At 32.1% G+C, this 13059-nt stretch overlaps 2 protein-coding genes across 2 annotated transcripts in view; both read right to left on the bottom strand.

Annotated features, from left to right (window-relative positions):
- The window catches only part of LOC104812524 (pyruvate, phosphate dikinase regulatory protein 1, chloroplastic), a 2216-nt gene extending 1953 nt beyond the window's left edge, over nucleotides 1-263 (bottom strand). Inside the window, exon 1 of the mRNA XM_019203268.1 lies at nucleotides 1-263. Within this exon, the coding sequence (XP_019058813.1) occupies nucleotides 1-156 (156 nt within the window). The 5' untranslated portion in view covers nucleotides 157-263.
- A 243-nt stretch (nucleotides 264-506) lies between these two features.
- LOC104812500 (gibberellin 2-beta-dioxygenase 8) lies at nucleotides 507-4971 on the bottom strand. The gene is made up of 3 exons (XM_010539689.2): nucleotides 4364-4971; nucleotides 964-1285; nucleotides 507-886 (listed from the first exon to the last, which is right to left on the bottom strand). The coding sequence occupies exons 1-3, from the start codon at nucleotides 4822-4824 to the stop codon at nucleotides 656-658; spliced, it is 1014 nt and encodes a 337-aa protein (XP_010537991.1). The 5' UTR covers nucleotides 4825-4971; the 3' UTR covers nucleotides 507-655.
- Between the last annotated feature and the right edge of the window lie 8088 nt (nucleotides 4972-13059).

Genomic DNA, 13059 nt, shown 5'->3' with positions numbered 1-13059 from the left:
GTTCAGCTGCGAGCTACCTTTGAACTTCCGAGGTTGATGTTCGGAGGTGTTCAAGGAGACCGATTCCGAAACTGAAGGTCTGAACTTATGGTCGGGATTGGACGCGGCCGGTGTCGGCCTGAGGCCCTGCGATTTCATGGCCGAGAGAGAAGCCATTTTTTTTTTCAATTTTTTCTGCGATCTTTTTATTTTCCCCGATAATATGATAAACCATGATTTTTCCCACAAGGCCCAAATTGGCTAACGGGTGACAGGCTTATCTCCCCATCAGAAAATGACAAAAAAAGCCTTAAAGATATGTACATTTATCAATATATACACATGTAAAAAATGGAACGAATCAAACCCAACATAACTTGTCATTCCCCAAGTATTTACAGACTTTTCCAATAAAATACTGTAACGAAAAGGAATTTTGTGCAATTAACTTTCAAACTTGTTGTGATTATTGATTAATAAAGAAAACACCAGATTTAACATATAAAACGCGTGTTTATTGATCATAATTCATAACAGGGGGGATAATATGCATTCAAAATGTGTAATACATATATATGCAGCCGCTCAAAACAACGTAAATAATACAAAACGAAACAAGGAAGAATAACATATATATATATATATATAAGTATATATGATTAAAATATGGATGAGATTAAAGAAGAAAGTGAGGGAGACCAACTTTGAAACCGAGCTTTTGAACATCGTCTTGGACTTGCTGTCGGAAGTGTCGGAAGGTGAAGCTCCGGTAAATGGGAGAGTCGCCAGAGCAATCGATAACGGCGTCGTGTGAAGGGCAGAAGAAATACGCCGTCGAGAATCTCTCCACCGTTGGATTCGTCATCACTCGATGCTCCACGCTCTTGTACACGTCATTGCTCCACGCCTACGTATATATATATATATATATTACAACACCAATGAATGATAGATAAATAATATTTATACATGTGAATATTTTACCTGAAAGAGGTCACCGATGTTGATGATAAGGGCGAGGGGATTGGGTTTAACGGCGATCCATTTACAGTCCTTGATGAGTTGAAGGCCTCCGACTTGGTCTTGGTACAGTATCGTGAGGAAATCGCTGTCGGTGTGAGGCATGAGTCCGTACACCTCCGAAGGGTTGGGACAAGGTGGATATCTGTTCATCCTCAAGTAACACGTCTTCCTCCCGCAATTCTCCTTGAAGATGTTTGATTTTCTTCCCAATTTCTCCGCCAACACCTCTGCTAACCTCTGTGCTAAACTCTCCGATTCCGACGCGAACTCCTCCATTGTCGAACTTTTTACATACGAAAATGCGAAAACATGAATCATAATGTAAAAAAACAAAATAACATTTGTTCACATTAATGGTTATCATATTATCTAATATTTGTTTTTCTGTGCATCTTCTTCCTAGCTATTTGTATAGAGATATTTCTCTTGCAATTATCATATATATTTACCATGTGAATGTGATGATAATTAAGAGGTAAAAGCCGGCACCACTAGAAGATAAAACGAGAGGGACCACTGAGCTGGTCCGGGGTGAGAAAAACGACACACGGTCCATTTGTAAGGAGGAGAAACGGCGAGCGGTTTTCTGCTCTTGGTAGAGGAGAGATGCCAATAGACAAAGCTCCAAAAAGGGCGAAAGAACATAACAAGAAGACAAAAGAAATGGGGAAATTGCCTTTTTGAGGAGAGGTACGTGTCAATCTTTGAAAATGAAATCTCCTGTGTGTTAGGAGCATGCCTTTTCTTTTATATTATTTTGTTTATTAAATCCTTCCATTTTATACAAAGTACTAATTTGTTGAATTAATCAACCAAATTAAACCAATGGTGGGTGTCATTGTTATGCAAGCAAGCATGAGGCTTTGTTTATTAAGGTGGGAGGTTGATTTGGATTTGACATGGCATGTCAAGATTTGCAGAATAAAATTTTGTATTATTCAATGATAAAAAAATTATAAACTAATCTTGATAATTCTAACTCTCCGTATTTTTCAATATGGTATGATTTAGTATGGTTAGATGCATGTTTTCTTGAATACCTACGCAGTATCTAAATTCGATTATATGATTTTGTTAAAAGGTTAGACATAATTCTTCCTTCCCTAGAAAGGGCTAAGAATCTTATCTCTATAGTGCCCAATAAATGAAATAAGTATGCATGAGAGAGGGATATATATATGGACCCACAGTCAAATTCACTGCCTCTGCCATTGATATGTGACTGAGTGCCCTGAATCTACAGCTCAATCTTAGCTTGCGAGACCTAATTCCATGTACTACAACCCTTTTTATACTCTATTAATCTTTTTGCATGTATATAGAATAAGCGTCTTCTATACACATATATAAGATTCACTAGCAAATATATATATATGATTTCAAATGTTTTATTTGAAACTAGTTTGTTAATTTGGATATTAATGTTTAGATTCTGTTAATATGTGGAGTTATAGAAAAAATATTTCAGTAATGAACTATTATTGTAAACTTTATGGGCACCGTTTTATATATATAGTGACTTATTATAAGAGATCGACGACTATTGAAAGCTAGCAACGGTGAGTGGTCACACATACTGAAACATTGCATACGGTGTGTAAGAGACCACATGCATGCAGAGGAAATTATGAGTAAGAATGTGTGCAGATTCCACAGAGAAGATATCAGAAGCATCTTTATGTATATATATGTATACACACACACACACATGCGTGTGTATGTATGGGTGTGTGACATTCGTATACGTACTTCTATATATATATGTACACACACCTTTTTCATTGCTATTTACCCTCTGTCAAATGGGTAAACATACAGTTTCTCGTGACTGTTCCTTCTTATCTTCATAAAGGTACGTTTTTTTACATGTATGTATATGTATGTATGTATGTATGTATGTATGTATATGTATGTATGTATGTATGTATGTATGTATGTATTGTATGTATGTATGTATGTATATGTATGTATGTATGTATGTATGTATGTATATGTATGTATGTATGTATGTATGTATGTATGTATGTATGTATGTATGTATGTATGTATGTATGTATGTATGTATGTATGTATGTATGTATGTATGTATGTATGTATGTATGTATGTATGTATGTATGTATGTATGTATGTATGTATGTATGTATGTATGTATGTATGTATGCTTCAAGTCTTTGGATATTGTTTCTTTTGTATTTTCGTAATCATATCAAATGATTTTTTAAAATTAGTAAGTCAACAATTAATGGTCCTAGTTTGAATGATTCTCTAAACTGTAATTAATTTGACGACGACTTCCACGATAAATTAATAAATCCAGATTTTTCAATAGCCAATTTGCCTTTAAAATACAAAACAAATGTGCCCTAAGAATTGGTTATTCGATTGTTTTCTCTCTGACAAAACCGACCAAAAACAGTTGGTCGGAAATAAAAGAAATTATAACACCGTCTGACTTGTCTTTTAATATATATATATATAAAATATTATAAAGTTCTTTAAAAAAAACTCATAAAACTCTGAATTTGATCACATGAGAAAGTTTCTCTTTTGTCATATATATCCACATACATATATTCATATATGTAAATATCGATCGATAGTATGTTAACACACTTTTGAACACGACTCGATGGATGTGTGTAGAATGTGAAAATTCTTTGGTTCAAGGCACGAGATTCTAGGAAGGCCAACCAATGAGAAAAACATTTAAAGAAATATGTTTAATTATTTAATTAATCATGATGTCAATGTCTTTAGTTTTTTAATCGTTTATTTGGGATATTCACGTGTCAACTTGCATCCGAAATTATTAAAAAGAAAAAAAAAACAATAGAAAGCGGGAGGATAAACCTTTGACTCACTTCCTTTTGTTTCTTAATTAACCAAATTAATGTGCCAAGAATATTAATTAAACATATAATTTACACTCTATTATCAGCTTCAAAGTGTCATATTAAATTCATTTAAAAAAGGGACTTTGTCTCCCATGTTCCTAATCCGTGACTAATGAAAATGCAGCTACAATAGTCAAACATTTCACATCAAAGACAATATTATAGTCTCAATTAAATAGTCATACTTTCTAGCCTTAATTTTTTTTTTAAAAAAATACTTTCATCTATGATATTTTTGATAATCAATACATCCTCATAGTCAAATATCTAAACCAAACTAGTCGTACGAGCTAATATAGTTAATTTATATGATGTTGAAGAAAATTATAATTGGTATTACTTGCATCGCTAAATCATCTAGCCTCTCTAAAGTCGTTGGTTCGTGTGCATAATGTTCGTATAAAGAATTTTGAAAAAGGATAAAATGAAAGAGATTATTAACAAAGAAATCGAGGAAATTGGGTACCTGAGACTGGTGAAGTCGTTGTTGTCCGGAGAAATATCAGTCATGGGGACATGAAACGCTTCGGACCAAGAAAGTTGCCGGAGACAAGTCGCCGTCGGCGTCCCCCACCGGTAACTTCCGACGGAGAACTTCTCCGACATCTTTTTCTTGTCGAAGGGTTGTCTGAAAACCCTAACTTGCTCTTGTCTCATCCTCTGCAACACTTCCATCGATATACCATGGTTTATAACTTGGAAAAATCCCCACTCCCTTGAAGCTTTTGCGATTTCTTCCTTACATTTCTCCCTTTCCTCCTCGTCCTCGTTGTCGATCAAACGGCTGAGATCGATCACCGGAAGCTCCACTTCCTCAACGGCCGTGATCGAGAAACTTAAGGGTTCGGACTTTTCATGTGGCTTTTCAGTGTTTGTGACTTGTTTGCACAAAAGGGTTTTGTATATTTCGTCGAATGGAGGATCCATGATGCAGTAAGAGACCAACGAAGAAGAAGAAGAAGAAGAAGGAGAGAATTTAGCCGAGACAGAAGTACAATGTGGAAGTGGAAGTGAAGGGCGTCAAAATACGTGTTGTGTTGAGAGACACACACACACACACATATATATACACACAAGCACACATATATTGTATTTGTATACATGTATGCGTATATGAGGGAGGGTGCAATATATTTATTCTATATTTTTTTTTTCCTTTTTTCAAAGGATGTGTACAATTTATTAAAATTCATATGTAATATGTTGATATATTCTGTTGCATATTATATATATATATGATTTGTATTTTCTGTTGATATAATTTTTACAGCAAGGTGAAATCTTCCGTCTAGTCTAGATGTATCATGTGAAAGGTCGAGACATATCCCCCAATCAAACACAAATCCAATAAATTAATTACATATATATTATATATGTACAAATAGTGTTTTTTTAATAACATACATCTTGTGTGTATATATATATATGTGTTATAATGTTAATTGCAAGTGTTTTGATAATACATTTTCATAATGAGTGGAACATTGTGAGTCATATATTAATAAAAAAATAAAATAAAAATTTTAAAAGGCATACATGTATCGAATATATTGGACAAGAATGGGAACTGTTTTGTAATTATTAATATATAATTGAGGAGTGTCTTGGAGAACATGATGTTGTTTCGTTTTCAAAGGTTTGAACATTTGCATGTTCAGACACCGCCCTTGTTTCTCATGCTTTCACTTGCTTCTATGTTGCCCTTTTTTTTAAAAAAAAAATTATTATTTTTATTACTATATACAGATCTCAACTCATTAAACAATTTTTTTTTGATAATCCGAAAATTCAGATGAATACCTTTTTCCACGCTTGGATTTGGATACAGGGTAAGCCAGAGGGATAGCGACGAGGGATTTCACTTTGCTCTTTGATGGCGAGGATAGATTTATCCGCAGATGGCTAATCATACATAATAATATCATAGGTTAAAAAATGTTTATGATGATAAAGTGGATCAGTGGTCCGAGAAATTTTAAATAAGATAGAATGATTAGATAAATAAAGTCGGCACTATCGTTGATTAATTAGTCCCAAACATCGCAATCAATTATGATTACTTGTATGATCTTATGGGCTCTGTTCATCTCACCAATCCAGTTCCTGCCACATTCATGTCCTGCGGATTTTAGGTAGGGTTATGTTATGTCGCACAACACGAATATACCGAAATAATTGTAAAACTGTTTTAAAATCAAATATATATACTAGTTGCTATTTCAAAATTTATAGAAATGATGTAAACTGGTTTAAAATCAATATGCTAGTTGCTATTCGATTAAAGAAACCCAAAAAAATTATAGAAAGTATATATATATATATACTGATTATATATCCTATGTTATCCAATATATATATATATAATTAATTGCATGTTTTGTAGTAAAAATTATAGCCAACAATGCATGTATCTTCAATAACACCCATAAATTGCTCCATCTCTCACCGTACTCCATACCTAGAAGACTTTATATTATTATTATTATTATTATTGGTAAAGTATTATTATTATTATTATTATTATTATTATTATTATTATTATTATTATTATTATTGTGATGAAACTGATATTCTGGTTTTGATGAATTAGAAAACGTATCAATCAGTCGACGTGATTGGAGCAATGATGATTTTGAGGGCATTAGATATCATTAGTTCAGCTGAAGAAAAAAAAAACAATTGAATTTAATTTAAATAAATCACATTAAATAAGGTTTGGTTGGGGCAATGTATAGAGTCAAATGGTGGGCCATCTGACTTCCGTCTAGCGACTTCTCTGCTTGGTCCGCCACCTCCATACATACATACACGAATATAAAAATAACTCATCTTACGTACATTTGAAAATGATTTCTTTAAATTTATAATAAATTTCCTTATTGATGGAATAACATCCAATAATACTGACATTAATGATTTTGAACATTCAAATATTTGGGGACATTCAATAAAATTAAAACAATTTGGCAAAAAAAAATCAACATAACTTTTGCACGAGTTTCATGATATCGTTTAAATTTTTATATTAAAATTTATAAATATATATCCAATAATTTTGTGATATCATATTATCAGTTCCTTTATATTTGGATTGTAAAAATTATAGAATAGAAACGAGGACAAAGAATATATGAGAAAATAATTTGGATAACATAAACTCAAAAAGAACTACAGTATCATTGGACATTGATATGATAAATTAATTATTATTCCAAATTATCAATTTCATTTCATTTTTTCTTAATATAGAATCTTTTCATATTCTGGGTTCAATTTTTTTTTTTATAAAATCAGATATTTTTATATATTATATATGTAAAATAATTAGGGGTGGACATTTCGGAAAACGGTTCGGGTTCGGAAGGGGAATGGATCGGTTCGATTCTTTCGGTTTTACAAAAATAGATACCAATCGGTTTTTATATTGTATTCGGTTCCGTTCGGTTCCGGGTTTTATTAAAAAAAAAGATATATTTTCTTTAAAAATATTCAGTTTTTCGGGATTTTTAAAGTTCGGTTCGGTTCGGTTCCGGAAAAATTCGGTTCTCTAAAAATAGTAACATTCGGGAATTAAGAACGGTTTCGGGTCGGGAAAAGTACCGTTTTTCGGTTCGGTTTGGTCCTAGCCCTAAAAATAATGTATTAACCGGAGGGTTCCAACTTATCTCGTCGGCCTTTTTTTTGGTCAGTCGGCCTTTTAAATAGCTCTAACGCGCCCATCTTAGGTCATTGTGTTAATGGGAAGATAGACAATATACAGCAGCACATAGAAAAGTTATGAAATGCATCATTGTGGGTTTTGAGATATCATCAAGGGTTTGATTGGATTAAACTGGAAATTATATTAAAAAAAATATGGCAAAATTGTACGATAATGTTGCTTTATTGTGGATAATCAAAGAGTTAAATAGACAACATAGTTTTAATTTTATAAAAAAAAATATATGTTTTTAATAAAATAAAAAATAAAATAATAAACACAGTACAAAGTAAGGCATAACTCTAGATTCGTGTTAAATCTTTGTAATTTTCAATTGACCTCTTACCTATTTTTAATTATAATTTTTTTTCTCTCCAAACCCATATTATCAAATTTTATATCTCCAAAATACTTTACTTCAGAATGAGCTCTCTCTCTCTCTCTCTCTATATATATATATATATATATATTCATGTCGGATTTCCCTTTTTAGTAGAGAAAATAGTATTTTCCACTCTCTAGAAAAAAATGTTACTTTTCGCGAGACTATGCATGCACTGACTAAAATTGAGATGAAAGGTTTCTTCTTTATACATTTCGTGAGAATAAAAACAAAAAGGCAACCCGCAATTTGGAACATTAGGCAAAACCCCAAATGTGGAACCACAACAAGCAAAGAGAAGAGACCATCAATGATCATCAATCCATCCATTGATCGATGTATAGTTTGAAATTCGAATGATCATGCGATTTCAAATAGATTTATAGACGATAATTCAGATTCGTACTAATTGGTGAAAAGAAATTTCTTTGTAAAATTGTAAGGATGGGTCTTGATCAATCGTTGCAAGAAAATGTATAATGGGTAATCATCTACCATTTACGAGCGAAAAGATTAAGAGAGAAAAGAAAGAAGACAAATGACGATATTTTACCAAAGATTCAGACTAATTCCAGGGATTTGGAAAATACGGATGAATGTTGCTTTCTAAATTTGAGATTCGAATTCGGGATGAGACAATCATTTTATACCCCAATTTATCAATTGAGCTATCAAAATTTGGGTAAAAAGGTGACATATTAATAACTGGTGAAATTAAAGATAAATAAAAGCTTCTTTAATAACCGAGGAGTTTCATTCATTCAATTTCCTTTTTTTAATATATATATATATATATATATTTATTTATTTATTTGAACTATCGTTGTTTGATGGAAAATCACTTGTCGGATATCAAATACATATATAGGGAGAGAACCTACCAAATCATTAATAATGATAATGTTGATGTAAACCTATGTTAGAATCTTGCATGTCGGCTCGAGTTTTTTCTTTCTTTTTTCTTTTTGGTATGTCGGCTGAAATTTTTATCATTCCTCTTTAAAGTTCATCGACCTTATCAAATTGATGCGTTTACATATGTTAATGTGTAAGATATATGTCTTAAAAATTATCAATTTTTTTTTTTATAAAAATTTGATAATTAATTCAATAGTACTTGAATATATTATAACTACACCAACATTAGAAACATATATAAATAAAAATTTTAAAAATCGAAAATAAATAAGAATAAAACGTAAATATAATATATCCTGTTGTATATATTTGTGCAATTTAATAGAAAATAACTTTATAAAAAATGATATAACATAATTATTTATAAGTTATATATGTTGACACACACACACACACAAATGGCATTCATTCATAAACACTAATATCATCATAATTTACATACTAAAAAAATTTAGAAGATAAAAACAAGATTTTAGAAAAAAAAACATAATATATATAATGTGATAAACTTGTGTTTATAACATTATCAACGTGCAAAAGGAAGGTCCACGTACGAAGAGAACTGTGTAAAGAATTTAAATATCTTTTCAAATCATGGATATTGTGTTACAAAAAAAAAAAAAAGATGAGGTTAAGGAGTGAGAGACATGGAGGAACGAGAATCATAGGAATTCTTTCATCGGCCTCGATATTTTTTCACGAGGCCTACCGATTTATGGATTCAAAAGATTAATTTGATGACCCAACTCAATCCGAACCAGGGGATCTCCCCCAGCTCTGTTGGTTTGAGAGCCCACTTCCTGAACAAGAGGTCGTGGGTTCAACACCCAGGGTATGGAGATTTCCCCTCCGGTCACCTTCGGGTGTTTCACATCCCACACGTGTGGTGCCGGTTGTGCGTGTGGGTCGGGATTAGTCTGGGCCCTTTGGGCCTAGGATTACCCGGTTATCAAAAAAAAAAAAAAAAAAAACTCAATCCGAACCAACCGGGAAAACCGGACCGTACCGGCTTTAGTTTATGAAGGCAACTACGTATACTCTCTGTATCTATATTAAATGTTTGTATTAATTTTATTAATACTGAAATGTTTTCATAAAACTAATATTTCAATAACTCCAACAATCACTATCAAAAGTCCCCACGAAAATTTGTTGGCAATAAGATCCCCCGGCCTACCTCCTAACAATCTATTGAATTAAAATCTAGTCGACGTTATTTTTTTTTAATTTTTACAATATATAAATATATAGGCTAGTCAACTTGAGATATTAACATGTCTATATGATTGGAAAAATTGTACATATTCATTATTATACGTTAATAAATAGAGTCCCACGTCGTACGTTCTCGTTCACATCCATCTAGAGAGGTTGTATCCAATTTAAATGAGCTATTTAATATATTGGGTTTTGCCTGGCAACTACGACGTGTGTGTATATATATATATATATGCGTGTGTATGATTATAAATAACCAGTCCTATAATATAATGATGATCAGAAATATATATGTCATAACATTGATATATCTCACAATATCATTGAATGATTCGTGGATGTTCTTTATAATCATAAAATTGAAAATAAAAGTCAGTGGTACCCCACCACGATAATAAGAAACGTGCGTAGATGATAGGGAGGGTACACGGTTGATTAATTTAATCTCGCCATTAAAAAAATGAGGGAACATGGACCGTCCTTTTATAATTATCTTTAATTTTTAAATTATGAAATAAAATATCGCCAGAAGTACCAACCACTCCACGCGGTGTTCACACGCAATTCTTCGTCTCGAATTGAACAACCTTTGCGTTTTGAGAAATCAACAATTTTCTCTCCGTTATTTCTATAGCCTCAAATTGTGACCCTGGACCCATTATTTTAATTTTATTTATATACAAATTCTTTGTATTTAAAACGTATGGAACATGGACAACACACACACACACATATATATATATATACATATATACACGTTGATATTATTGTAAATGCAAGAGTATAAGGGCATAAACGACATGATTTTTTATTTATTTAATGATATCGATATTTCGTGTTGAGTTTTTAGGAGAAAAATATCGAAAACAAAGCACGCGATTATTAGCATCTGATCCAATCCAACGATCTGAAGCCTTTATTGGAACACTGTCGGCTCTTACGTGGCGGCTTCTCTCATCACATGCGTTGCCAAATCGATTTTGTACGGTTAGTTGTGAAAATCTCGAGTTTATTTTCCTTCACCTAAGTATGTACAAATGATCACCACTTGCAGGATCTGATACAGATCTTTGGGGGAGAAGGAAGGATAAGGCAATGGATCATTATGCGTATGATGCAAGTAAATTATATATATATATATATATCAGATGGATTTATAGGTTTTCGGCCGTGCCCTTGTTGGTAAAGTTTGATATATAATGAAAGTTTTTCATATATGGTTTCTCCATGTTTCTGCACCATATTGAACTCAATCCTTCAACTTGTTGGTAAAGTTTGTACGGTTACTTATGAAATTCTTGAGTTTTATTTTCCTTCACCTAAGTTTGTGGTATATTTAGCCAAGAATTCAAATGTACAAATGATCACCACTTGCAGGATCTGATACAGATCTTTGGGGGAGAAAGAAGGATAAGGCAATGGATCATTATGCGTATGATGCAAGTAAATTATATATATATTGTGTAAAAATATACCAATATCAGATGGATTTATAGGTTTTCGGCCGTGCCCTTGTTGGTAAAGTTTGATATATAATGAAAGTTTTTCAATCCTTCAACTTTTTTCTAATATTTTTAATCTCTAACAAGTAAAGAGAATTGAAATCAAGATTCAATGAAACCCAAATGTCTAGCGTTTACTACGTCCACCGGAATAAATATGTATTGATAGTAATTTAATGTTATATACCCCAAATGTAATACAAAAGAATACAACAAAACAAATATTTGAAAAAGAAAAGGGTAACTAAACTATATGCATAAAGGCCCATTTGTTTTTGGGCTTTTAACTTTGCAGTCTTGTAATGCCCAAATCCTTTATGGATGTTTGGCCCATTTGGATTTGGGCTTTTGAAGATTCTCGGCCCATATTAATCTCCGACTTTTTCCATGTGGTTCCTACTGTTTCTACGAGTGGAATTCTCAAGAGATTAGTTTATTTGGTTTGGAGCCCATAGTTGAAAATAAACGAGACAAAATAAAAAACCAAAGTTAAACTAGTTTCATATGTCGAGTTTTTAATCAGTTTTAGCTTGAATAAATGGTCATTTAATCAAATTATAATTACAAATTAAGAAATTCAAAATAGTTTGGCGTGATTTAGAAAAAGCCATCCGTATCGGCCACCACTTGTTTATAAAAGTCGCATTTGATGCACAAGTTGTTGGCTTGAAATCATCATCATGTCAACTTTCCCTCGACGGTCCATCCATACATTAATATTTTATCTATTTTTTTTATATCGAAATATTTCCTTAGATTATATTAAGATCAATTATAATATTGTTAACGGATATATAATATTTGCTTGGAAGATAAAATATTATACTTTGCTTGCAAACATCATCCGTTGGAGGAAAATATTATAAATTAAAGCCCAGAGGCCGAAAAAAGAAAAGTTTTCACCTTTAAATAAAAAGCCCACTTGTGCTATAAAAAATCTAAGAGAACGACAAAAGACCCGTTTAAGTGGGCCCCACGCCCAATTATTCACACCTATCACCACCATATATACACAGACTAATACAAGCCTTAGATTAACGTCATCTAACGTCGTTAAAATAAAAAACTTTCAATAAAAGAATTATTTTTTGGTATAAAAGAAATTTGAAATTTATAATTAGAGTACAATTTTATTTAGTATTAAGAAATAAAGTACTCGGATATATATTGTCATATAGATCTGATTACATGTTTCTTTTACAGATTTATTTATATTATTTTATTGAATTCTCGATGGAGATAAAAGGAAAAGGAAAAAAAAAGTCCGAAAATGAGTGGACAAGAAAACAAGAAAATGGTTTGTGAGAAAAAGGAAAATCAAATGCAGTGATTAAACGCCGTTACTCACGTTGGCAATACAAAGCGACGCCGTTATAACGGTGACCGCAGCTTCGTGCTTATCGACTTGAATACTTTTCCCACGCAGCGGAAAATACCAAAAC

Source organism: Tarenaya hassleriana, unplaced genomic scaffold, assembly GCF_000463585.1.
Source record: "Tarenaya hassleriana unplaced genomic scaffold, ASM46358v1 Cleome1, whole genome shotgun sequence".
Classification (NCBI taxonomy): Eukaryota; Viridiplantae; Streptophyta; class Magnoliopsida; order Brassicales; family Cleomaceae; genus Tarenaya; species Tarenaya hassleriana.
This window is presented reverse-complemented; position numbering and strand designations above follow the sequence as displayed.